Source organism: Onychomys torridus, chromosome 2, assembly GCF_903995425.1.
Source record: "Onychomys torridus chromosome 2, mOncTor1.1, whole genome shotgun sequence".
Classification (NCBI taxonomy): Eukaryota; Metazoa; Chordata; class Mammalia; order Rodentia; family Cricetidae; genus Onychomys; species Onychomys torridus.
This window is the reverse complement of record NC_050444.1, coordinates 78,220,625-78,248,060: the sequence shown is the minus strand read 5'-3', so window position 1 is coordinate 78,248,060 and position 27,436 is coordinate 78,220,625. Positions and strand designations below refer to the sequence as shown.

The window sequence follows — 27,436 nt, the reverse complement described above, 5'->3', positions numbered from 1 at the left end:
AGCATTTTAAAAACATCATGTCTGAAAGAATGAACCATCTAAAGGCAGTGTGCGCTTCCCTTGTACAATTTGGCTACCATCTGCAGAATTTGGCTTCGAGTTACAGGGTCCCTTGGCAGTTTTTAAAGATCCTGATAAGTCACTAGACAATTCCTTTTTACCTTGTGCCCACTGCTTATCCATGAATAAGCTTTCCCCTAAAGTCAACACTAGTCTAATAAAAAGCACAAAGATAACATGTGGAAAGGTACATATAAATATTGTGGAGTCACTACTTATTAGAATAACATATTAAATCTTATGACATAACAACATAAAAACAAAAATGAATTTTAGCAAGGTCTGATTTAATTATTGCTTTTAAGAAATAGTTTTTAAAATAAAGGAAAAATAATGATGACTGGTTAGCTCTTTTTTTTTTCTCCTTCCCCTCCCCCCCCCCCCTCCTTGCCAGAAATGAAACATTTCCTCACCCAGAAACTCAGGGCACCTGATGAGTGAACCCCATATTCATATTGCTTTAATGAGAGAAAGAGTAAAGCTGAACCCTCTCTAGTTCACGAGGCATGACTACAAAGCATGAGAATAAATAGGCTGTGTTCTAAATGTCAAGTTATCAACACGAAACTGCGCAAAGCTTCACAACTGTGACTCATGCAAAAACCATGTTAAGTCAGTTCAGTATTAGAAATACTGCGTCAGCCATATGCCTTTATATCCCTTTTCACACAAAAGAAAATTGTCACTCACTCCTGATGCTGGCAGACAGCTATGGAGGAAATACTGTCCACCCAAGTGTCACAGTCAACACACACACACACACACACACACACACACACACACACGCACGCACGCACGCACGCACGCACGCCACGCACGCACGCCACGCACGCACACGCCATACCTTACTCATAAACACACACCCTTTATACAGGCACACAAAGGCATACACACCATCTTTAGGATTTGTAGCTGATTCCACGTCTGTACTTAAATTTCTATTCTATAGTTTTTTCTCTTTGTCATCCTGAAAAACACTGGTTATTCAGCAAAAATAATTTCTCTTCCTTCCTTTCCCACTCTTTCTCCCTCCCACCCCATTTCTCTCTCTACCTCCAAGACTTTAATGTTGTCTTTCTCAGATCCCAAACAGTCCATCCTATGTCCCAACCACGTCTAAGGCCCATTTTAAAATACAAAATCGTTATAAACACTGAGTTCCTGATCATCGACCCTTCTAAGGCAGTCTGCCCCCTTTTGTTTTCAATTATTGCCATTCAAAAATACCCCTACCATCTTGAACCAAGCTGTTCAGTGTGTACAGATTTTATCCATGGTCCTATTCCCCCATCCCATCATAAAAATAGTCATTGCCCACTAAATACAGTTTTCATATGAAGAAACGTAACTGTGAAAGTGTGTTTCCCTAAACTGATCAGTCACCAGGATAAGCAGAGAAGGTCCTAAAGCTAATAACCCATTTGGTTTGGTTCTCTCCCCCACCGTTCTCAAACTCCTACTGTAGAATAGATTGCATCTGCAACAGGAAAAGATATTGTCTCTAAAATGCAGATTTTATATATTGTGACCATAAAGTGTTTCCAATTAAAAATGATTACACATGACAGAGATTGAATCCTCATTGCCCCTTTTGAGCAACCGTGGAAAGAAACGCCATTTGTTTTACAGCTGCTGGAGAAAATGGAGTCAACCCAAGGCGTCTGATGCTTCAAGAGAGAAAGGGGCAGGAAGCTGGTGTGGAGGGAGGAACAGCTGGGGGGGCCTGTTTGTTGCCTTGGAATGACTGTGTCACTGTTGGCTCCTCCTCCTCACCCAGCCCAGGCTGGCTTCAGTTCTCCCTGCAGCAAGGAGACTAACACATTTGTCATGCCTGTGTCCTTTGGATTGGTTGTGGAATGGTCCAAAGCCAGGGACTTCTTTGAACCACAAAGAAATCCTTTCTCTTCTGACTCTCGGGTGTCAGAGTTTGATGGGTGGACTTCCTCTTCGCTTTGCTTTTTGTTTTGTTTTTTGGTTTTTTTGTTTTTTTTTTTAAATCATTGTGTATTGCAGCTTCTGGTCTACATGAGGATTGTTGAGTTTGTATGCACTTTAATAAATAGTCAGTTAAAATGCTTCTGAATTGATAATCTCTTGGTTTCTTTGCAGAAACTCCTTCAGCAAAGGAGTTTCCTGGGCTGAAGGAAGTTTATTCGGTGCCCCCTTCCTCCTGGTTGGCATAAATCCCTGCCTCCCAGCGCAAGGCCAGAGCGCTCTTTCTTCGGTTAACCCGTGTGGCCTCCAGGACCTGAAAAAAGAGGGGGAGAAATTAACAGAGTCCACAAAACCCAACTTCCTCTTTTTCTTCCCTCCGTTCCATTTCCTTACTCAAAGCCCTGTTCACGAGACGAAGGTGATACAGGATCTGGTACTGCTGAGCAGAGACTGAACAAAGAGATGGAAGGTGCTGGATAAGACTTCATTTCAAAGCCCAAATCCACTTACTGACACATGGCTTCCAGTATCTTTTTTTTTTTGGTCACATATTTACTAGTTTCTTTAAACTAGACTTGACTCTGCCTCAAGTTTTTTGGGGGGCTGTTTTTGTGGTGCTGGAGACTGAACCTGGAGCACTGACCACACCGGGCAAATACTCTTAAGGCTGAGCTCTGCCTGTTTCCCAGAGTTGAACATTCTAAAGCAGCTCTCTACAAGTTGTCCAGTCCTGTTGGGCACAGACCTTCATGACATACTGAAACTGTTCATCTGTGCCATCCAAAGTGGCAGTCACTATCCACATGTGGCCACTTAGCCCTTGAAGTACAGACAGCTGAGAAATGAAATATTTCAGTGGATTATAATTTAAATTTAAATAAGCCCTGGGGGCTAGCAATTTTGAACAGCACAACTACAAACCCTCTTAACTGACTCATAAAAGTCATCAGTATTCTGGGGTGTGTGTCATCCAAGTCATATGTACTAACAATAAAAGAAATTAAAGGTGACAACATCAAGGCCAAGTAGGTTCCTCACGGAGGTGGGACCTCCCTCCCTCCTGTTTATTACAATCATTTGTGGCCTCCCGAGAGAAGACATCAGGCCACCCGCTCCAGTTTTTAGTTTGGACAGGATGGAATCCACATGAAAGGCATGTGAGGGGCCAAGACGCAGGTCAGGCCACAGTAACAAAAACAGGCTCATGGACACCAGAGTGCTCACGTAGGCTGCAGAGTATCTGACTTCAAAAGTCCTGCTTGGTTTTCCGAGCTGCAACAAACACTGTGCTTCATCTACAAATGATCATTCAGGCAAGGGACAGTGATGTTGGCAACTCCAGAGAGGTAGGAAGATGCCACATGGAAGCAAATGCTGGGTAGACTAAAGAACTGAGGTCCAGCCAGGCGGTGGTGGCGCACGCCTGTAATCCCAGCACTCGGGAAGCAGAGGCAGGTGGATCTCTGTGAATTCGAGGCCAGCCTGGGCTACAAAGTGAGTTCCAGGAAAGGCTCTAAAGCTACAGAGAAACCCTGTCTGGGGGTTGGGGGGGGGGAGACTGAGGTCCAGCCCAGCATGCTACTTTGCACCTGTGTCAAATGCAAGGACTACCCAGAGCTCCTGGAAGCTTCCATCTGGGGGGTCTTCCCCAAGTCTCCCAACATGGGACAGCTGGACTTGACAGGTGGGATGCAGTCGGTCATCTTTGCTGTGTGAATGCTGCACTGTTAAGAACCATAGCCGTGTCATGACCAGTCCTGTGCATACACACACATTGGAAGAAAGCATGCTGCCCAGCCTGCTAGCTACACAGGAGTTTTCTGGCCAGTGTGTGATAGCGTGGGAATGAGTGATAACACCGGATGAATTGTAATTCCCGAGCCCTACACTTCAGTTTTGTCTCTTGTTCACCTTGTATTTCAAGTTTCTTCGTCGGCTCATTGGAGAATGCACTTGCCCTAACAGCATGGGCTTTCTCAGGAGGCAGTATGGCCTCTGAGCTCGATGAGGTCTAGGTTTTAAATCGTAGCGACAGTGTGACCTTGCGTGAAGTCACAAACTCCAGTGCCTCAGTAGCCCCATGTCAATGAGCATATTAAAAGTCACAGCATGGAGTCTACCTAAGGGACAAACAGTTTCAGGAGCACAGGGCAGTCCTCAAATAATTCTTCCCAGCATCTGAAAGGGCTACAGACCCCGGAGTGGAATGTGAGCACAGATTTTATAAGGAAGGCTGTGCTGTGTAAACTGAGACATTCCCAGGAATAGGAAAATAAAGCCAAGGTTCTGAAAAAAGGCTTTCCTTAAAAAATAAAAATAATGTGGTTGGTGATTTAGCTCAGTGGTAGAGCACTTGCCTAGCAAGTGCAATGCCCTGGGTTCAATCCTCAGCTCAAACAAAAACAAAAACAAAACAAAACAAAAAACAAAAAGGGTTTTTGTCTTGCTAGTTGAACTCATTTACCACTCCCTCCTCCCCACTGCCCCAAGATATATTTATTTTTATGTGTATGAGTGTTTTTCCTGCATGGATGTTTGTGAACCACTTGTGTGCTCGGTGCCTGCAGAGGCCAGAAGAGGGCATCAGGTCCCCTGGAACTGGAGTTGCAGACAGTTGTGAGCCCCCATGTGGGTGCTGGGACTGAAGTCAGGTCCTCTGGAAGCCTTAACCATTGAGTTAAGTCTCCAGTGACTTCTTTTCTTTTTCTTTTGAGACAAGTTCCTGCCATTTAGCCCAGGCTATCCAAGATCTCACAATCTACCTAACTCAGCCTCCAGAGTACTAAGATTAATGGCATGTGGGTGCCACACGCGGCTTTAAGTCTCTTTTTAATGTTTAGTAAAGCTCAGTCAAATTTCCTTACTTCAGAAACCTGTGTTAACATTCATCTATCCCATCATTTCACCAATGTTGACTGGGTTCCCAACACGTCACAGGAAAAGTGTAGCATGTGGGGGTATGAGGGTTCCTGTCCTCACAGAATTCAGCCACAAAAGGTGCAGCAGGCAGGAAAATTATATTTATAATTGCAGATCATTTAGCAGAGTTTGAATTTGAACATCTATTGGTCAAGAACTCAAATAGCTCATGTATGTAATAATGAGCTCTTAACTCATCCCCGATAATTTGAATGCCCTTTTCATGTGAACCCCAATTTCTGATAAGATCTAAATCTCCCAGTTAAGACACAGAAAAGAAAATGAATGAACCAGTACTGAAATGGCTGAGAACCTCAGTGTAAAGCTGCCCTTGGGTTCTGGAAGCTTAGAACTGGGGACTATCTTGGAGTAAAGTCCTGCAACAGGCCTTGGGAAGATCCAAAAGCCAAGTCCTCGGGAGAGGTATGAATGAGCTCTTGTTCTCTGGGTCATTCAGATGTGGGGGTGGGTATGTGTCTAAATTGACAGTAAACTCTGAACTCTTAATACTTCTATTACTGCACCTTAACTTTCCTTCCTAAAGCCTTTTCTGGGCCCAAAGTGAACATTTCTGGGGCTCTGGTCATACATAGCACACTTTCAATCCCAAGTACTCGGATCGGTTACTATTGTAATGCTCAGGACTGTCCTGTAAGCTTCACGCCATTACTGCTGCATTTACTTCCTAGGAGGCTGACACCCGAGGAGGGTAAGTAACTTGGCTTTGCATTTCTCAGTCAGTAAAAGGAAAGGCCAGGATTTAAACTCAGCTCTCCAGGAGTGGCGTCAATGCTCGAGGCCATCAAGCCACATGGCTACTCAACAGCTCTGAGACTCAAGGAGCGGCAAGCACCAGCAAGCACCCTTTAGAACCCAACTTAAGGCTTTCCTACTGTTTTCACAAGTTAATTCAATTTCGGGTCTGGTGGAAGAAAAACAATCACTTCTTGTTGAACAGTCTCTAAAATGAAAATTCTTTCTAATGCTTGGGCATTTCAAGACCATTGTTCAGCTTTTAGGCGGCAGTCTAGTGAGGGCTATGAAGCAAAAAGGATCCATCAATATTCAAGCTAACATGGGATCCTCCTACTTCAGTGGAAGACCGACTGGGCCCAATTCTATCTTCCTCGCACATCCTTGGCCAAAGTTTCTCTGTTCTAAACCATACTGACTCGGTGAGGATGGGAGAGCAGGGCCTGGTTCTCCAAGGGCTACTTCCTAAATGAAGACCACAGTCAGACAATGGGGAAGATACATGTCGTGACTGTCTCAACATTAGCTTCAAATCTTACACATCGGTCACCAATAGACTAAATCAACAGCTACAAAATATGGTTACTTTGCTAATAATGAGCCATAATCAAAATACATGTGGTGCTGGAGGCTGATACAACCAACTTGAAGAACATTTGCAAGAGCTGGTAAATAAAAGCATGCCCGGTTGAAGGTAGAGACATTGTTCCATACGTGCACAGGAAGATGTGTGGTGATGTTCACTGGTGCTTGCAAGAGGAGCTGGCTTCAATTCCCAGCACAATACAACAAAGAAACAAACAAAACCCCAAAAAGTTCACCAGAAAGAACTTAATCTACATTTCCATCAACATGAAATTGATAGGGAAGGATATACTCATTCAACAGAACACTGTTCAGCAGTTCTAACGAATACACTAGAACTACCGGTTAAACGGGGACATATCGAAGAACAGTGGAACAGGAGCTGCAGAGATGGTTCAGTGGTTCAGAGAACTGGCTGCTTTTGTGGAGGACCCAGGTTCGAGTCCCAGAACCCACATGGCAGCTTACAACCATCTGTAACTCCAGTTCTAGGGGATCCAATGCTGCCTTCTGGTCTCCAAAGGCACTGCATGCACATGGTGCACGGACATACATGCAGCCCAAACATCACACACATGAGATAAAAGATAAAGCTAAATTTGAAGATAAACACATAAAATAAAAGCAGTTTGAATAAAGAAGAGGATACCATCATGTGACTTAGCATTTATAGAAAGTTTAAAACATGCAAAAAAACCAAACTAAAACAAAACCCTAAGGTGTTCCTTATGTGTGTAAACACAGGTGTGGTTTAAAACCATGCACAAGAATGATCCCCATCCCAGAAATGGTGATCCCTCGGAGGACAGAAAGGGCGACAGAAACAGGAAAACGGGAACTGGGAGAAGCAACGAGAGGGCTTGACCTGGATTTGCCACACTGAATCCTCTGGAAAACGTCTAGCCAGTGCTCTGGAATTACAGGCACAGAGGCAGACGGCTCCATGATGTCAGGAGCAGCTGCTGCCTTCTTGGGCTCTACTATAGTGTCCGACTCACAGTCAACCCTCCACAAATTATGAGCTGGGTGGATGAATGATTCTCTCTGCAGTTCTTTATAATTCTATAATTCTTTTGAAATAAAAATGCAATACTATAGAAATGAAAATTTACAACAACAACAACAACAAAACAGAGAAATGTGGGAAAAGAAAGAAAAACCTTTTTTAAAAAGAAAAAAAAGGACTAGAACTATAACCTTAAGTAGAGAGTGCTTGTCTGACATGTGTCAAGCCCTGGATTCAACTCCAAGCATGCATGCATATGTATGTATGTATGTATGTATGTATGTATGTACGTACGTATGTATGTACGTATGTGTATATATACATACAGCATTAAAAAATTTTAATTTGGGGGGCCAGGCAGGAGACAGAATTTCTCTGTGTAGTCTTTGCTGCCCTAGAACTCTAGGTAGCCCAGGCGGGCCTCAAACAAACAGAGATGCTCCTGCCTCTGCCTCCCAAGTGCTGGGATTAAAGTCATGTGCCACTATGCTGGGCTTTAAATTTTTTAAATTTGTTTAATGTGTATGTATGTGTCCTGGATTCAATCCTCTGTGTGTGTGTGTGTGTACATATTTACACACAGAGTAATACTGCATTTTAAAACTGTTTAAAATTTTAAGCTCATGTGTGCATGTATGTGAGCATGTGTATGTGTGTATGTGTATATATGTATGCACACATCCATCAGGTGCCTGCAGAGGCCAGAAGAGGGTGTCACATCCTCTGGAGCTGGAGTTATAGGAGATTGTGATCCACCAGATGTGGATGCTAGAAGACAGACTCTCCCTTATCCTCTGCAGGAACAACAAGCATTCTTAACTACTGAGCCATCTTTCCAGCCCCGCTAGTATTGCATTCTTACATCACATGTGCTTGTGAAATCCGTGTAAAAGGAAGTTGTCTGGGGAAGGAGAGGGTTTGGACCACGGCTCGGCTGAGCTTCCAAAACAAAAATACAGGTTCCGAGATTGGAGAGAGGAGGGAGAGCTGGGGATGGTTTGCCTTTGAAATAAGTCACCTGCATCCATAGAGGTGGGAATTGTGTTAAGGTTAATGAAGGACTAGTCAGAATCACGAGCTCAGCCTGTAGGGGTGGCACTGTGTGCTAACCAGACCAGAATCTATTTGCTACTTGTGCCTGAAGAAAAAAGGAGTCTACACAGCTTGCCAACAGTTGCTCTCTAGTTCAGCGTCTTCCAGATCCATGGGTGACAAAGGTTTCCTCCAAACCCCCCCCCCTTTCCCAGCACAGCCAGCACAGCACAGCACAGCACAGCAGTGTTCACTGTTGTGTGGACTCCAGCATTTGAGTCAGAAAGGCCAGGCAGAAAACACACGTGGAGAGAAGGCATTTTTCTTGCCATCCTTATTGAACATGGCAGGAGATGGCAGACCACGACAGTGGGCACCAGGATCAAGCATGCATCAGAACCCAGACAGACAAGTTGAAAAGTACCTCGGAAGTCACCTTGCAAGACAGTAACTTAGAGGTGTACTGGCAGAGAGGGAAAAAACCAGGGTTAGTACATGGCAGAGACACATTCACAGACTCCCCTCCCTTGGCAGCTGGGCACTGGCATCATGCCAGATGTGAGGAGGAGGGAAGAGGCTGGCAGGCAGGTGCCATTGCATAACCTCTCCAGGAGTTGCTTCATCTGATATTTGTTTATTTAAAAGAAGTCTGTATCTCCTGAGGCAAGTAGATACTCTGTTACTCATTAATAAAAATATCAGATAAGCCAGGCTTTGTTAATTCAAGATGTTGTTGTTTTCATTTTTCTGTACACTGAATTAACAAGATTTCTTCTCCCCCTGCAAGGACCTAGGTGGCCATTCTGGATTTGATGGATTCTGTAACCCAGTAGCCCTTGCTTTTCCTGTGGGCTTCTCTGAACCTTTAACAGCCTTGTACTCCATTGTGTCATTACAGCAAGACCCCAATAATATAATGAAGAGAATGGAGGGAAAGGGGAAGAAACGGGGTGTGTGTGTGTGTGTGTGTGTGTGTGTGTGTGTGTGTGTGTGTGTGTGTGTTGTGGAGGCAGGTTCTCTAAACCTGCCCTTAGGATAGTACTATCTCACTAAGGAGACCACAGCTTTCCTCATCAGAACCTCGTGGGCCTGGGTAAGATTCCAAGCTTGGGATGGCCCTTGGAGAATCATTTGAGATGATTATATTTAGGATTGGTATGGAAATGGAATGGTCTCTTCAGTTCCTGGAGACACTCCCTGGAGATGACACAGAACAAGGTCGCCAGTCCAGATGGGTGAAGACTGCAAGGAGCAGTCTGTTCGAGCTCTGGGTGGGGGAAACCTTGGAAAGCAACTTGTCATATTGTCACTGAGCTTTTTTTCTTAAACAAATGAGGTCATCCACAGATACTAACTTCCTGTCACTGACACGGAGCCTCTCAGACATTCCCAAAAGGCTCAGTGTTTCAATTTCTACCTATCATCAACTGAGCCCTCAAACAACCCCCTTGCTCCTAGCAGGAGAGGATCGTTCAGAAACATGACAAAGGCCACCAAAGGCAGTGTGGCGTTCCCACATCCCTCTCTGGCCAAGGATTCTACCAGTCGGTACCCAGTCAACTTATCTTGTATAGGATTTTATTTATTTGTTTGTTTGTTTGTTTATATTTTGAGTCAGGGTCTCTAGCCCAGGTTGTTCTCAAACTCCCCATGTAGCAGAAGATGACCTTGAACTTTTGATCTTCTTACCTCTGCCTCCTGAGAGCTAGGATTACAGGTAAGTGCCACCATGCCCAGTTTATGAGGTGCTGGGGATGAAACACAGGGTTCCATCATGCTAGGCAAGCACTCTATGAAAGAAGATAAATCCTCAGCCTTGATTTTTCACCAAGTGTGGAGACCGAGGAAGCAGGCCCTTGAACTGTGGATAGGGTTCTAGAGACCATCATTGCTCTGATGTGGCGTCTAGTCTTCAAAAGAGAACACAGAAAGGCTATCAAGGGTGATGCCTCAACTGAAGATACCAGCACACGTTATGGGAGACTCTTGGAGGGTAGAAAATCCAAGAAGCCACGGGTCACCCTGTGAACAATGTGTGTGAATAGGCCCAGGAGAACAGAGTTGCATGGCTTTGACCAGAATCACCGTTAGCTTCCCAGAGACAGGGGAGACAGCTACATAATGACTGCCAAGCAACCCATCTCCTCCTCATTATCATCCAGGTACCCAAGACAAGGAAAAATGGAGACAGGGTTAGGGACCAACTGCGGGGAGGGAGTGAGACTCATTTCTTTGTACACAGGACAGTGCAAAGGTGCCCTGCATTAGAAGGGCTAGTGGGTGCTTTGGAAATCAAGTTTGGCTGATGCCCATATAATTTCTCAAGAAGCAATTTGAACATGGGTTTTTGAGATTTGGGTCTCTTTTAAAAGGGGGGCAAGGAGGGATACATGGGATTGGATAGATTTTTTGTCCTATCCCTAAAAATTTTTCAACAATTGACAGATTTTGCTCTATTGTGATACTAGAAAAAGCTCAAGACACCCTGCCTTTAAATAATAATAAAAATAAACTGATTCACTAGTAGGTTTCTCCCTTAGCTGACATGTTGGATTACTTACTTGGAATAGAGACAGGAGGTCATTAGTACATTAGAAGGCTGACTCCACGCAGCCTCATTCATTCAAAGACGAAACTCTAGTTGGCATTCCCTAGGTGGGTGCCTGAGTGTCAGCGTGCCTGAAGGAAGGGTCTAGACTTCTGCCTATGACAGGAGTATCACTTCCACTGTCCCAGGCAGACCTTGATTGTGTTATCTTCCTACTTCAGCTCCCCAGTGTCTGGGATTACAGATCTGTGCCACCAGGCGTGGCCATGTGCTGCCCTCACATAACATCTGCACCCCAGTGCAAAAAGCACACACAAAAAACACAGACTGCGCTTAGGAAGCATTTATGTGGGTCACAACTGAACGGTCCATGACTCTTCGGCTAGCTTCCAGCAAAGCCGCCGATGTACACTTTTGAATCACAGGGAGAGAAGAAACCGTATGCTGCTAAGACTGCACTTCAGACAGTGACCAACAACACCGAAAGAGGGACTGCCCAAATACTAGGGCTGCCACATGACTTAGTAAACATGAGCTGCTGCTGGCAGCTGCCCGGTGAAACCCAGTACAACCGGCTGCAGCAGCTACCCAGGGCAGTTCTCTATTGAGGGAAGCCCCTTGGCCTCGCAGGGCAGCTAAGCAAGCACTCCTTCATGATTAGGCAGAGGGATGTGTGTGCTTTCATTTTCTCTCTATCACTCAGATTGAAAAGAAGCCTTCAGCATTTGGCATTCATTCCAGAAACTCTTGAACTTGAGATTATCCAGCTGAGACATGAAAGAAATTGAGTTGGCAAGGACTTCCTATTGTGAATCACAAAGCATTCGAGTTGAGGGTGATTGCCCAGCTTATCCAAACTGGGACACTCTGAAGAATGAAAGGGGATGCTGTACATATAAACACACCGGGACAACAGGCAGTAACTAGGTAGTTTATCAATCTGAGCTATTCGTGACCTCAGTGTAATGGTGTATGTGTGTGTGTGTGTGTGTGTGTGTGTGTGTGTGTGTGTGTGTGTGGCGGGAGGGGGGGGGGGGGGGAGGGGGTAATTTGATGAGATAAATACTGATGCCAGAGACTCTCGAGTGTTTGTATGAATCCCAGGGCTGACCCCAGGCTTGTGGGGGATACTTCAGCATACCTCGCAAGTCTCTTACTGGCCAAGGACACCACAGAGTAGATGACTTCCTTCACAGGACACATGACCGGCATGTGCATAGTTCTGAGGGTTGAAGGTAGATGGGGAGTTGTGTGGCTTTTAGATGTCATTTAAAATGGTACTTTCCGGTATGACTATGCTCACGAAGAGCCCCAAACATAGTAGCATCTTGAGCAGTGTGCAACACATAAGGATTGATCACAGCATAGATTCTGAAGTCTGAGGATGCTTCCAGACAGTGTACCCTTTTCTCTACTGTAGGGCACAGGCACACTATCTCCCTCCACACCCACCATCTCAGGTACCAGACTTGCCCACCACCTCAAGCTTGACTTAGCCGCCAAATGACCAGCTCTAGATGATAGATATTTTTGAGATACGAAATAAGACACACCCCACCAAGGCACGTTAAACCACTCATTTAAAAATAGGTTTCAGATCCACGATGCAAGACAACCAGACAAATGCACACACATCCAGGTCTGAACTAGGACACAAGCATAGCACACTGACAGTCACCCTCAGAAAAGTGGAAGGAGAGGAAGAGAAACTTACACTACTATCATCCATTCTCTCGCGCCTTTTAGATTTGTGTGTCTCATAGTCTTCCATGAGGGTCTGCATCAGGTTCTTGGGCCGCTGGGTTCCGGCGGCCTCTTCAGGGGCTAAGTCAGGCTGCAAGCTGGGACCTTCAGTTGTGGGGGATGGAGGAGGTTTGACTTTCTCTATTTTCCCTGAAACAACATGAAGAGAACACCCTTTCTAAGCTTGTCTGCGCAGCACTGCTTTTAGAAAGAGGAAAAAAACTGGTTCACACACACACACTTGCAAAATCGAGAGCAGAACAGAGTCATGGTTAAGTGGAAGGGTTTCATTACAAGATCAAACATTCAACACACATCTCAGGGCCTCCAGATCTAAAGAGTCAGTTAACTCAAATAGGCCCGGCAGACATTTTGCAACATGTCAGACGGACGGACAGATAGATATAGCTCCGAGGCTGTGGCGACATGAATCCTCTCAGATCATATCATAAGGCTGTCAGAGGTGGCAGCTCCATAGAGACCAACTTCTTACAGGTGAGGAAGCTGAGGTTCTATGAAGGCCACCAAGGCCACCCGTGATCCTGACATCCTCTGCCCTCTTCATCAGAGGTAACCAATTATCAGCTGACCTGTCCTGCTGCAACAAAGTCTTTGACTGAGAAGGAGACTCCAGATTCCCAGGAGACACCAGTCTTAAAATTGGGTAGTTTCTTTCATTTATCTTACCTGCTAAAGACCCAAAGGTGCCCCTAGACTTTTTGGAATGAAAGACAACAAAGTTGGAAAGGTAAGATTTTAGCTCTTGAGAATGCCCTTCAGGGGTTGTCAGGAGGGGAGATTAGAGTAAAGGTTAATTAAACAGTAGTGTGGGGCCTCTAGGCACATTCTCTAAAATGGTCAGCATCCTTCAAACACATATGTTAGACAGACAGACAGACAAGGGCTCTGAATGTCCAAGGGACATGTATTCTGTCGTAGACCATGACAGCAGGATGTCCGAAGGGTTGGCACTTTGGAAACTAACTTTGTTTAAGATAGTATCTCATGTTGTCAAGGATGGCCTTGAACTCATTATATAGCCTGGACTGGCTTCAAAACTCACTTCTCCTGCCTCTACCTTCCAGAGCTAGGAGTCCAAGCTTAGCCACAATGCCTGGTTTCTGCAATGCTGGAGACTGAACCCAAGAAAACACTCTACCAACGGAGTGCCTCGGCCCCCAGAGAAGCACTTCTTGCAGGTGGGAAAGGCCTGGCCTTTGCTTCTGGGTCAACGACATGTATGGGTTTTAGTGTCACAAAACTCATCTCTGAGAGGGTGCAATGGTGAGCTGTTCTTTCATGACAGCCTCTGTGGATGACGTGGTTGGGGTCTGCGACAAGAAATATGCAGCAAACGCACTGAATAAAGGGGTCCACTCATATCCAAAAGTTGGGGTAAAGTCCCAGTTCCTTCGTCTTTTCTTACTTCGCCCCAGATGTCTAATGTGACACCCATCATGTAGAAGCGCTTGCAGGGAGGTTGAGAGCAAGGTTCTGGAAGCTGGCAGGGAGGCAGGGAGCTGCAGCTTTTAACCCACACACTCTCCTTTTGAGGGAATCTGGGATGTATCGAGCCAGAAAGCCCAGGGTTTTTTAGGGTTTTTTTTTTGTTGTTGTTGTTTGTTTTCTTTTCTTTTCTTTTTTAAAAGATTTATTTATTATGTATACAGTGTTCCATCTGCAGGCCAGAAGAGGGCACCAGATCTCATTACAGATGGTTGTGAGCCACCATGTGGCTGCTGGGAATTGAACTCAGGACCTCTGGAAGAGCAGTCAGTACTCTTAACTGCTGAGCCATCTCTCCAGCCCTGTTTGTTTTGTTTTCAAGATAGGGTTTCTCTGTGTAGCCCTAGTTGTCCTGGAACTCGCACTGTAGACCAGGCTGGCCTCGAACTGAGAGATCAGCCTGCCTCTGCCTCCCAAGTGCACCACTGGAAACAGGCCTCCTTTAAAAGCTCCACTTCAACCCTGAGCTAATCATTCAAATTCTCTCTGCTTTCATTCCCATGTTTGTGAAAATGAGCATTTTTGGAAGGAGTGGTCTCTGTGACCTCTTCTAACTCATTGTATTGATTTTATGGATCTAGGGGGAGACATGGGACCGTGAATTACACCGAGGATTAGGTGAAAAGTAGTTATTAGCAAAGAGAAGAGAGCTCTCTCCTCTACATAGCCACAGTTACAATAATAAGTTATTGACACTCATTACTATTACCTGCATAAGTGAGATAAAGTCTTTATATACCAACAGTAAAATAATATTTCAAAGTCTTCAAATTCATTAGCTACATCCTTTGCTCTTTAATTATGGAAATAAGGTAAGATGGTAAAGACCACCTACATGTCATAAACATCATCTAGACAAACATATACCAAGATTTTACCACCATCTCTCCATCTGAAGACTTGCTGAATTTTAAAAACTAATTCTAGACTTAAGTTCATTTCAGCCCTGAGTACTTAGCATATACCTCTAAAACTACTGAGTTTTTAAGTAAAAAAATTCTTTGAAACTGGGTGGTGGCTGCATACTTTTTTTTTTTTTTTTTAAAGATTTATTTACTATTAACAGTGTTCTGCATGCATATATCCCTGCAGGCCAGAAGAGGGCACCAGATCTCATTATAGATGGTTGTGAGGCACCATGTTGTTGCTAGAACTTGAACTCAGGACCTCTGAAAGAGCAGCCAGTCTCTTAACCTCTGAGCCATCTCTCTAGTCATCAGTGGCACACATTTGTAATTCCAGAACTTGAGAGGCAGAAGTAGACAGATCTCTGTGAGTTTGAGGCCAGCCTGGTCCTCAGAGGGAGTTTCAGGACAGCCAGGGCTACACAAAGAAGCCCTGTCGGGAGGAGGGGTGAGCAGGGCTTGGGGGCAGTGGGACACCGACACCACATACAGAGATTGAAACAGCATCTCCTGTAGCCTAGGCTGGCCTTGAAGGCTGTATGTAGCTGAGGATAATCTTGAACTTATACTCCTCCTGAACGCTGGAATTATAGGGATAGACCACCATATCTAGCTTTAGGTAGTACTAGGGATCCAACTCTGAGCTCCATATACGCCAGACAAGCATTCTACTACCTGGGCCACATTCCCAGACTCACAACTGTCTTTTTAACTGAAGCCTTGATAAACAGTACGGAGGAGTGAAAAGCATGCATGCTCTAGATTCTAGACTCTAAGAGCCAGTACGCTGGAGTCTGGACCCACTACTTACCAGCCAAATAGCTCTGGGCCAGTTACTTACTCTTAGTAAAGCATTTAGTGACTGCAGCTGCTATTTGGCCAGAATCTGAAGGAATGATGCAACTGTGAGGTGAGAATGTGTAATGACTTGGGCATTCTACATACCATTTGTGCAAATCCATAAATCCAGAACTAGGTATCACATTGCCAGGTTGATGACTATTGCTTTTCAGCTGACCTCTCAAGTGTCCAGATCATCTCCCATCAACCCCTCTTCCAACAGTAAATGTCTAGGAAGCAGAGGAAACAGTCTACGTCTAGCTTCTGTTTCTCACACTGACATCTTCGCCAGACAAGATTTTATTTACAGGTCTGTGAAATCCCTTTTTTTTTTTTTTTTTACAGTGCCCTGTATCATCTCTGGCTGCTCAAGTGCCTGCCATCTCAAATAAACTGTAAAATCACAGGAAGACACAGATCATTGCAATCGTCTATGAATCCTTTCAATTCACAATGGAGCTTCTTCTGTCACGACTGCTGGATCCCAGGAGAATAAGGCACAAGGTAAGATTCAATGTGTAATTAATAAGCCAATAATTCTATTGTTAAATGTGTGTAATCGCCTTAGAAAACAGTTGTATGCTAGGATAAAGCTCCCCACCCCAAGAAAATCCCAGGTCAAGTGCCTTCTCCAAAGCACGTAAAAAGTCTAGGATGTGGGTGTGGTGGCTCATACCTGTAATCTCAGTACTTGGGAGCCAGAGTCAGGATAATCTTTATGAGTTCGAAGCAGCCCGTGCTACACCGTTAAGTTCCAGGTTATTCCATAGTCTAGCCGAACAAAACCCATCCCTGGAGCAGGAAGTAATACCAGCAACAATCACTAGAGGGCGCGTGAGAAGCAAGGCTGGCTTAGCAGCACAGGAGGAAGAGTCTCCAAAGAAGGGTAATTGACAGAAGAGGCTTCAAATATTCAAGCCCAAGGAAGGACTGTCACCGGCCCCAGAGACAAAGGAGAAACTGTGTCGCATCCTCAGACTTCTGGTCATCAGCCTGGGCATTTTCACAAGATGATGCCTTGGTCAGCCTTCTCTGCAGGACCCTAAGACTGCCAAGCGTCCTCCCCCACAGAATGGTTCAAGTCATGCCTTAGAATCCAACCTTAGGAGTCACACAGACCACTGAAAAGCTAGAGAGGGACTGCCCCACAGCTGACTTGTTCCTCAGGCTTTTGAGGTCAGTGTTGAAGACTTCTCACAAAGGATGATGGGAAACTTCTGGTACTTCTCCTTCAGGCACCACATGGTTCATGGGGTCATTACAAGACTGTAATGCATATAGTCTGTGCACATGTCTGGGCAGTCAGCCACATTAATCTATGGCCTCCCTCAGAAGGGTCCTCCAAGTTCTGTGACCTAGGAGATACATCCCAATAAAATCTCCAAACTGAGGACGATCCTGGGTATATATCCCACTGTTCCAGTATCCCCCACTTTCATCCCAGGTTGGCCCATCAAACCTGAGATGGGCTCTTGTATTTGTCTCTTCACTTGGTGAATGATCAAGCACCCAATGACACCTGATCATGGCCTCCCTGGTCTATGATTAGCATTCTGCCATCCAGACTGTCTCTGGAATGGGCCTTCTCATAAAATGATCCTCTTGAAGGATCAGTCTGGATCCCTGGGAAACAAGAACAGACTATGCCAGGCAGAACTCAGGGTGGGCCCATGTTGGTTTAGGCTGAAGGCTGGGACTAACATTTACAAAGCATGGGACAGGTTCCACGTGACCTCTGCAGCTGTCACAAAGAAACCCACAGGACAAAATCAGCCTGAGGTCCTGAGTGGAGGAAAGGAAACATTTCCAACTTATTCATAAACATAACCTTGCCTAAAATAATGGAGTAAATTTGTACCTCACACTGAAGATAATTGAGGGCAGGTAGCTTCACATGGCTGGATTGATTTCTACTAGCTTGGCTATATGAAACAATCCTCAACGTTACAAACAAATCAACAGCATTGCACAAGCAAACTTGTCAAACACTGGGTTAAAAAAAGGAGTCAGCAAGATGACTCAGCAGGTGAAGGCATTTGCTTCAAGCCTAAGGACCGAGTTCAACATCTGGGATCCATACAGTATGAGGAGATAACTGACTCTTGCTCACTGTCCCTGACCCCACCAGTGCATCATGGCATGCTCACGCAATCATGGCATGCTCACACCCATGGCCATTGTGGTAGTTTGAATGTAATTGGCCCCCATAAACTCATAGGGAGTGTCACCATTAGGAGGTGTGACTTGCTGGAGTGGGTGTGGCCTTGTTGGTTGCAAGTGAGTCACTGTAGAGGCGGGCTTTGAGGTCTCCTATGTTCAAGTTAAACCTAGTTCAGCTAACTTCCTGTTGCCTGCAGGATCAAGATGTAACTCCTTCTCCATTCTCAGCTCCTTCTCCAGCACCATGTCTGCCTGCATATTGCCATGTCCCGCCATGATGATAATGGACTAAACTTCTGAAATTATAAGCCACCTAATGAAATGTTTTTCTTTATACAAGTTGCTGTGGCCATGGTGTCTCTTCACAGCAATAGAAACCCCAGCTAAGACACCCAACCCATACTCACACATAGTAAATATGTGTCTATGTGGTAATTTGAGTAAGAACGGCTCCCATAAGCTCATATATTTGAATGTCACTCACCACGGAGTGGTACTATTTGAAGGAATTAGAAAGATTAAGAGGTGCAGCCTTCTTGGAGGTGAACTTGGGGGTTTCAGAAGCCCATGCCAAGCCCATGGTCTTTCTCTAGGCCTGTGAATCAGGTTGTGGCTCTCAGCTACTGCTCCAGCGTCTGCCTGCCTACAGGCATGCTTCTTGCCGTGATAATGGATTACACATCTGAAAGTGTAAGCAAGCCACCAATTAAATGTTTTGTTTATAAGAGTTGCCTTAGTCCGGGTGTCTCTTCACAGCAATAGAAGCCCTAACTAAGACAGTATATAGACATATATACAAATAAATACATGCAATAAATACACGTAATAAATAATTTAAAAGGTGTTTTGGTGTGTGGGAGAGCCTTTATGAGAAGACTTCTAGTTTCTGTGTTGATGTGGCCGTGACTCTCTAATCCATGAGTGAGAGTACAGGCCGCTCAAATTCATTTAACAGGAGAACCCTGCTTCATGGAATTCCTATTAATGCCAGAAGGAAAATCCTAATGATATCTCATGAAATACAATTCTCTAATGTATACTAGCTGACCAACTCCAAGACAAGACTTGGCACAGATCCAGCTAATCTTTAAGCAAAGGCATAAAGCTGTATACCAGAATTTCCTCTTTTTTTTTTTTTTTTTTTTTTTTTTTTGCCTGTGGAAGAACAATTATACTGGTCTTATTTAGTAATGGAGTATTATTTAGTCACTACCAATCATGTTTTAGCCATGAATGTAGAACAGTTAAGGGGAAATAAGAAGAAGCAGGCCACAAAAGCGGATTTACTGAGAGTAAGTTGGGTGTGGTGGTAAATTCTTGTAATCCTATCGTTAGGGAAGGAGAGGCAGGAAGCTCTCAAGTTCAAGGCCAGCCAGGACTAATAGAGTAAGAATTTATCAAAAAAAAAGAGGGAGGGACTGGGTATATAGAATGGCGGAGTGCTTGCTTAGCAAGTGTGAGACCCCAGCTCCATCCCCACACTGCCTAGATTCAAGTACTACTTCCCCAGTGATTAGCTGTGGTAAACATGAAAGACATGGGGGTCAAAATCAGTCAGCACCTGATGAACAGCACTGTCAGTCAGCAGCAGAAGAGCCTCCCTAAGGATGGCCAAGCCCTGACCTCTGAAACCTGTGATTATATTGCCATTGACAGGTCAAGAAACCCGGGACAATTCTCACTCGGTACTTGGGGCTCCACCCAGCACTTCTACCTGCCCCACCCCCTACCCTAAACCTCCCCCTCTGAGGGCCGGGGCTTTCGCTTCTGGTCCCTCAGCTTCTAGTCCCTAGATAACTCAGCCACTTTGGACCAAGGGTTGCTTGCTGTCTTGGTTCTTGGCTGGCTCTGCTCCTGGATCTCTCTTGCCTTGCTTGCCTTCTCTCTCTCTCCTTCCCCATGACTCACTCCAGTCCAGTGACCATGTTCAATCTGTATTCTTCCAGATGCCTCTCCCTCATATCTACAAGTAAAAACCCTCTCCTCAATCATACCTTGGAGTAGCCATGTCCCCATTTTTCATTTTTCAGCCATACATGGTGATCCTCCTGCCTCATCCTCCCCAAATGAATTTAAAATATAAAACAAACCAGATTTCTTTCTTTCTTTCTTTTTTTTTTTTTTGAGAGTCTCATATAGCCCAGGCTAGTCTCAAACTGTTGATTCTCTTGTTTCCACCTCTCAAATGCTGGAATTACAAAGGTGTTCCATCCCACTCAGCTTGGGAATATTTGTTTTAAATATGATTAGTTCATGCAGCAATAGCTGGATCAACCTGCCCACTTTAACCTTCACACACACAATGAGCTTGCAAATGTCAAAACTCACAGCTGCACTATAGAGAGGCGGGCTGAGAAGTGAAGGGCGCTAGAATTTCCCTTTGAACTAGCCAATGCTGTCTCCCAAGACAGACAAAGAGAGAAGCAAAGACAACCAGGAAGTCTGAATGTGTTTCCTATCTAAGAACCAGAAATAGTTAAAGTATTTTCTGGTCCAGAGAAGACCTCTGGGCTTGATTGTGCTTGGGGGTTTCCCTTGGGTAGGCTGTACTGACAGAGGGCAGAGAGAAGAATCTGTAATTCTTCCCACTCGCAGAATGCAGGGAAGGCTGTGTCTACTGGGACACAACATGTCATCCCTGACGACTCAAGTCTTCCTCAGGACCATCCCTCACTTCTAGAAAGCCTGGGATGCAGACTCCAGGAGTTTTGATAGTGTTGTCTGAATCTGGGTGATTATCGCACCCTCTCTGGGGAGTCTGTGGTCATAACTCAAAGATCCTTTGTTTCTAACCTTTCTCAAGAGAAAAAGCTATCACCCACTCAAATTTAAAAAAAACCAAACCAAACTGAACAAAAACACCCACCAGATGACGTGCCTTGGCCTGCGCCTGTCAATGGCGTCTTTTCTTCACACAGCTTGGGGGTGAGTCGGCAAGCTTCTAAGGCCACTCACAAGTCCCCAGAGAGCCCAGAGCTGCAGTTTCCACTTCCTTTCTTCTCAGTGAATGAGCGACCTGCTCACCAGCAGCCCCCCAAATCCATGGGCTTGTGTGGCTCCCGCTGTGACCCCCACACCATGAGCATATCTTCCTTCTTTCATCTCTTCCTTTGAAGGCCCCCGTGGAGAATGGGTTGACGGGAACTTTAGATCATAAACCGAATCAGGAATAAGAAACCCCCTGGAAGGTGGAACAAGTCTGAAGAACTGTCAACTATGGTTGCTTCATAGTAAGTTGGGGTGGGGGTTGAGGAACTGCTGGTTTGGGGGCTACTCTGTGAGCCTTGCTGGAAGGGCGGTGAACCCTAGGAGGGAGGAGCTCCGTTTCTCTGAAGAAGATGATTGGTTTAAGATGCCGTCAGAAAACAGAAATGTAGCTGCGGTGGTGGAGGCACACACTTTCACCCCTAGCACAGGGTTTCTCTGTGTAGCCCAGGCTGCCCTTGGTAGACTTGCCTTGGCAGCCTGGGCAAGCCTCCGAGACCTGCCTCGAGAGTGCTGGGATTAAAGGTGTTGTGTGTTCTGAGATTCTCTCTTGAAGAGGTAGGGAATGCTTTTATGCTCTCATGTGTAAATTTACTGTCACCGAGGACATTTTAGCACAGACTGTCATCCTTTGGTTTTTGACATAGTTATAGAAAACTCCTTCCCTTAATTCTAAGGAAGTTCTCAACTAGAAAAGGAAGTGACTTCATAAAGCACGTTCAGGTATTTAACTCAAGTTCATGGCCACTGCAAAAGAACAGCTCATCGGTGATCTGTTGGTGTCTCTAGGCCTTTTCTTAAAGCCTGGCAGCAACCAAAAATCAACAGTAATAAGCCTTAAAAAAATCCTAAAGATTTATTTCTCTTATGTGTATGAGAGTTTTTGGCTGCATGTATTTATGCACAGCATGTACATGCCTGGTGCCTGCAGGGATCAGAAATGGGTTTTTGATTCCCTTGAACTGGAGCTGAATGGCTGTGGTCCAACATGTGAGTGAGTGCTGGGAACCAAACCAGAGTCATCCAAAAGAGCAACAAGTGTTCTCCCCGACTAAGCCACCTCTCCGGTCCAGTAATCCCGATTCTTGGGAGCCTTTTATGTAGAAGACACTGTCTACATTTTTGGTAGGGTTGGTTCGATATTGCTCCCATTTTTACTGATGAGGAAACAGGTGTGTGGAGGTGAAATGAAGCATTCACACCACTAGTGAGGAAGTGAACTTCAGATGTGACTCCAGAGAAGTAACTTGCTCATTTAAAGCACCTATCTTCCTTGACTGGTACTTCTGTAAAATATGTGACTTGACGTTTGAGTAATGGGAAGTAAGAAAGAGACTGGTGCTGTCCAGGAGACCTGATGTCAGATACATACAAGTTTTGGGAAATGTCCACCTCTACTTTCAAGGCCAAAAGGAGCCAAGGAGCGTTATGTAGACTGCAGATGGATTCTTTGGGTTTCTCTGGCACATTTTCCTCCTGCCTGCCTGCCTCCCTCCCCCAGTCTCCTCAGTAGAGGCTTATTCACAAAGATCAAATGCGTCTGAAGTGCCAGTCTCCTTGGGAAGCACACAAGACTAGTAAGAGTCTCAGTCACATCCTGTCCAGGCTCCAGCAGTCACGGGTCGGGACATCCTGCTCCCAAGCTGGCTTTGATTAGCTCACATTTCTCAACAGGGATCGTGCAAGAATTAGGCCTTTTGATTCACTTCCTCTTTGTAAGATTCAGACTGTAGACTTTTCCTTGTACGTGGCTGAGTCCGATCCCTGGGAAAAAGTTGCCTTAATTCCCAGAGCACTGAGTAGCCATGCACATGTTAGTAATGAGGACCTCATGTGGCGCCTCCTACCAGGTAGATGCACTACCAGGAGGCAAGGCAGACAGATACCCAGGATCAGTCAGCAAAAGAGCTAACCCAACTTGAAAATGGAAGAACTGGCTTCCACAGGAGGGGATTAAACTGAAGTGGAAGGGTTTGCTTTCTCCAAAATGGTGTTATCTGAAAGCCATGACAGCGCACAGGCTTGCCACAGAGGATAGCCTGGAGTCTAATCGTCCTCAGAATCGAGAACGACAGGTTTGAGCATGATAGTTACCCTTTCCAAAACCTTTGAGAGTGATGTCCAAAAATAACACGGCACTCATGTGGGCCTTGCTTATCGATTTCTTTTGAAATGGTGGGTACTTTAGAAAGGAAGACATTTGCTGGGTTCAGATCAGTGAAATACAGGGAAGTTCAAAGGGACAGAGAACAGAAGGCAGTCGTGATGCTCCAGGACTATCAGTGTCCAAATGTCATTGACTTCGATCTCATGACACCAAATGTGTTCAGTCAAAAGAATGAACACTAATCCCTGCTCATATTCAGATTAATCCAGTTCTTTTGTAGATTTGGGGTATGCACCCACTCTGGCTAAGTGTCTTCCTGGGAAATGAAGTGGCAGAGAAAACTTACAAGGCAACCAGCGTAGACAGCTAACATGCCCCCAATCTGCCTAAATCTTTGGATAGTGCCAGCAATTTAGCCTGTTTGTAACTAAGGCATTGACATTCAGTTCTGAAAACACCAACAAGCCATCCAAGTCACCAGGGTAGCTTTGCTTCATTCACCTCTGCCGGCAAACCACACACACATAGGCCATTGATAGCCTAGAACTACATAGATAGATGAATGGATGAAGAGAGAGAGAGAGAGAGAGACAGAGAGAGAGAGAGAGAGACAGAGAGAGAGAGAGAGAGAGACAGAGAGAGAGAGAGAGACAGAGAGAGAGAGAGAGACAGAGAGACAGAGAGACAGAGAGAGACAGAGACAGAGACAGAGACAGACAGAGACAGAGACAGAGGAGAGAGACAGAGACAGAGACAGAAGAGAGTTCCAGGGCAGCCTGAACTAAGAGTAAGACTTTGTCTCAAAAAAAGAATGTTTATGTGTATGTGTGTGTGCACACATCCATATGGACACATCTGTGCGTATAGCCTCATGTCTTCATATCACTGGTATCATAAGGGCCGCTGGGAGGAGTACACGACACATGAGAAAATATGAACGAAGTAACTAATATTGCATACTGCTTTAAGGTCTTGTTAAGTTGCAGCTAGCATGATTAGATTTACTCGGCAAAGAATGTTCAGGAAACAGAGCAATGGATGCCAAGCACCTGCTGGACATTCCACATAAAGCTTATGCTGCTTCACACAGCCAGCTGGACGTCTCTGAGCTCTCTAAACTGGGCTTGCCCTATTTCCCGGTGGAGAGCCTTCTTCCACTTACAGTTTCGAAAATCCCCCAGCAGCTGCTAGCGGGGCAGTGAAGCTTGGCCTCCTCTGGCTCTTTTAAGAAGCACAGAACAAGCCACGGGGCTCCACTGCGTAGGTACCATTCTAACATTCGTCAGTACTTTTTCTGTCTACAATTTTCCTTTAGGATATTTGAAGATTTGATAATAAGGAGGAAGGGTAACAACTCAGTTAATACTTTCTATATCAAGGTAATAATCAGTTCATGCAAAACTATAATCCAAACTGACAGCAATGCTCCCTCTAAATTTTACTTTGGCTGGGGGTGCATGTTGAGACAAGTTCTTATTATGTTATTCAGGCTGACCCAGTAATCCTCCCATCTCAGCCTCCTGAGCGTTAGAATTTCAGACATATGTCACTAAGCCTGTCCACATCTCATTATCGGCAAGGTGTATAATGATCCTATCATCCTACTATTAAGAGACATGGGCAGATACTCCAAGCAGTAGGGCTCGACATCTACTTTTTTTTAAACCACTCCCCATGATATACCACTTCACCTTGAAAACCATCCAGCTTGCTGTATCAAGTCAATATCTGGTGTGAAAACTGAACAAAGAAAACAAAGTTGCTCATCACCTCCCTGAATTCCCCCACATTCTTAGAACCTAGAAGTGAAACCCAGGTACCTAATAATAGATACAGGCACTGAGATCTGTCTGTTGGCATCCACAATATGCAAAGCCTTTAAGGGGCCCTTGATTATCACCTGAGTTTTTCAAGATGTTTGGGTACACACGCCCCATTCTCTCCTCCAGGGTATTTTACCCTAATATATGGGTTTCCCTTCAAATCTGGCTCATACACCTATCAAGGGGCTTCTTTTTTCTTCTCCTTTCTTTTTCTCCTTTTTAAGGTATGGGAATTGAACCTATGGCCTTGTGCATGCTAGGCAAGTGCTCTACCACTGAACTCCCCCAGCCCTTTCCTTATTTATTTTGAGAAAGGATCTTGTTAAGCTGCCCAAACCAGCCTCCAGCTCACTCTAGCACAGACAGGCTTTGAACATGAGATCCCCTGCCTCAGCCTCCCAGGCAGATGGAATTATACACCTTGACCACTCTCTTATGAAGGAGAGTAGACCTGGAAAACACCTTCCAAACATCTTTCAATACCTAGCTGGTGGAGTTTTTTTTTTTAGCTAACAGTGGGAAAAGCTTGTGCATCTCTTTCTCTAGCACACCCAGTGGATTTCATCTGCTTACGGTCTTAGGATTCAGCATGTGGCTAGCACGATTTCTACCAGATAAGGAGTAAGTCATTATTTTTTCATCACCTAATATCATTAATCTGATCTGAATTACACAGAAAACCAACTGAGTCACTTCTGGCAGGAAACATGAAGCGGTGCAGAAGAAACCTAGCAATCTTTCATTCATAAAACCCATGTTAGAGCCAGAAGTTCTAACCCACAACTTGCCAGAGTAATGTCAGAGTAATGTGTCAGCTTCCTTCTGGTCAAGCAATACTCCAGAGGTTTCCAGGCATGGAAAGAAAGAAAAGTGAATTTTTATTCACTTACATTTTGGTTCCTCTCCCCATGTTGTAATTCTAGGAAGCAGAAGTGTCTTTCCTGCATATGCTGGCAATAAATATGAAGGAACGGGGTCGGTGTGCATCATGCTATAACAAGACCAGAGCAGAAGGCAGAACGCACTCAGATAAATCACTGTCCTTTTTTTTTTTTTTTGGTTTTTTGAGAAGGGGTTTCTTTGTGTAACAGCCCTGGCTGTCCTGGAACTCACAGAGATCCACCTGCCTCTGCCTCCAGAATACTGGGATTAAAGGCGTACACCACTACTGCCTGGCCCTTTTGTTTGTTTGTTTGTTTGTTTGTTTGTTTGTTTAGATAGGATCTTTCTACATAGCATAGCTTTGACTATCCCAGAACTCACTCTGTATTCCAGGCTGATCTCGAACTCATAGAGATCCTCCTGTTACTGACTCCTGAGTATCGAGATTAGAGGTGGGCATCATACCTGACAATTACTATCTTCTTAAAGGGACTAAAATGAATGCTGTGTGGATAAGACATGAAGGAGATCAGCATCCACACAGAAGAAGGTTCTAGAGCAGGTTGCTGTAGGTCAAGGGGCAAACACACTGGGACCTTGGCTTCTTATAGGGAAGCCCAATCTTAGTAGGGAAGCCTGACAAGCACATCGGGTGGGGATCCAGACAAATAGCAGCATGTTGTGTCCTGCACTATTCATGCAGCAGAAGGAAAATGAGGTAAATATGGTGGGTAATTCCATTGAGAAACTGAGTGGAGAATCCAAAATACCCCTTGCCATGGTCTGCTATTTGGGAAGCTCATGCCTCCATTGAAATGTAGGTACCAATGTTTGCTTTTAGGAGGGAGCCTTGGGGAGGAGATAGACTGAGTCAACATGTATGGGATTAATGTCCTTATGAAAGGGCCACAGGGACCTAGCTGTCTTCCTCTTTCCCACCCCATAAGGACATCAAGAGGGGGTTCCATCTATAAACCAGGATATGGGTCCTTGCTATCACCTTAATCTTGGACATCCCAGCCTATAAAATTGTAAGAAATAAATGTCTATGGTTTATAAATTATTCAGCCCAAGGTGTTTTGTTATAGTGGACCAAATTGTCCATCGACCATATGGATTTTAGAAAAGGTTTTATAATGAAATAATGCAATGGGGGTGGGGAGGGGTGTTAGGCAGAGTAGGTTGTAACTGGTGGTTGTGAGAGAACCATGGTACCTGCCTTCCATGTAAGCAGAAAGAACCAAGACACTCACAGACTGTCCCTCCGTCAGCGAGGCTGCCAACTTCTGGGTATCACCATCACCTGCTTGTGCAGTAGCTCCCACGATGGGGCTAAAGTCAAGTGGTACAAAGACTTTTCTCCAGGACGGGATGCTCAATTGCCATCCGAGTCAAGCCAGCTCTCAGCCCCAAACAATTTCAAGTGAACTTGACAACTGAGAATTGTCAGGAAAAGCCAAGTTCTTGTGGCTAACCACTGACAAAAAAACTTTCCCTGACAGTTTTCTTGCCTTAAGCACTCAGTTGGCCCTGGCCTGGGACCAGAAGGAATTAAAAACCCATCAAGGAAATCTCTGTACTCTTCCTCCCCCACCTCCCTTCCCTTTCCTTCCTGAACAACTCAGTCCAAGAGTCATAAGGTGGTGC

The 27,436-nt window shown here is 45.0% G+C and overlaps 1 protein-coding gene across 7 annotated transcripts in view; it reads right to left on the bottom strand.

Moving 5' to 3' along the window:
* Window positions 1-876: 876 nt before the first annotated feature.
* The window catches only part of Palm2akap2 (PALM2 and AKAP2 fusion), a 474,173-nt gene continuing 447,613 nt past the window's right edge, over window positions 877-27,436 (bottom strand). For 4 of the 7 annotated variants that reach the window (XM_036179073.1, XM_036179076.1, XM_036179078.1 and 1 more), the window contains 3 exons: window positions 12,553-12,731; window positions 8,715-8,753; window positions 877-2,308 (listed from right to left, as the gene is read on the bottom strand). In XM_036179073.1, the coding sequence (XP_036034966.1) occupies window positions 2,210-2,308; window positions 8,715-8,753; window positions 12,553-12,731 (317 nt within the window). In that variant the 3' untranslated portion in view covers window positions 877-2,209. The remainder of the gene's footprint in view (window positions 2,309-8,714; window positions 8,754-12,552; window positions 12,732-27,436) is intronic. The other 3 variants (XM_036179074.1, XM_036179077.1, XM_036179075.1) reach the window with 2 other exon arrangements.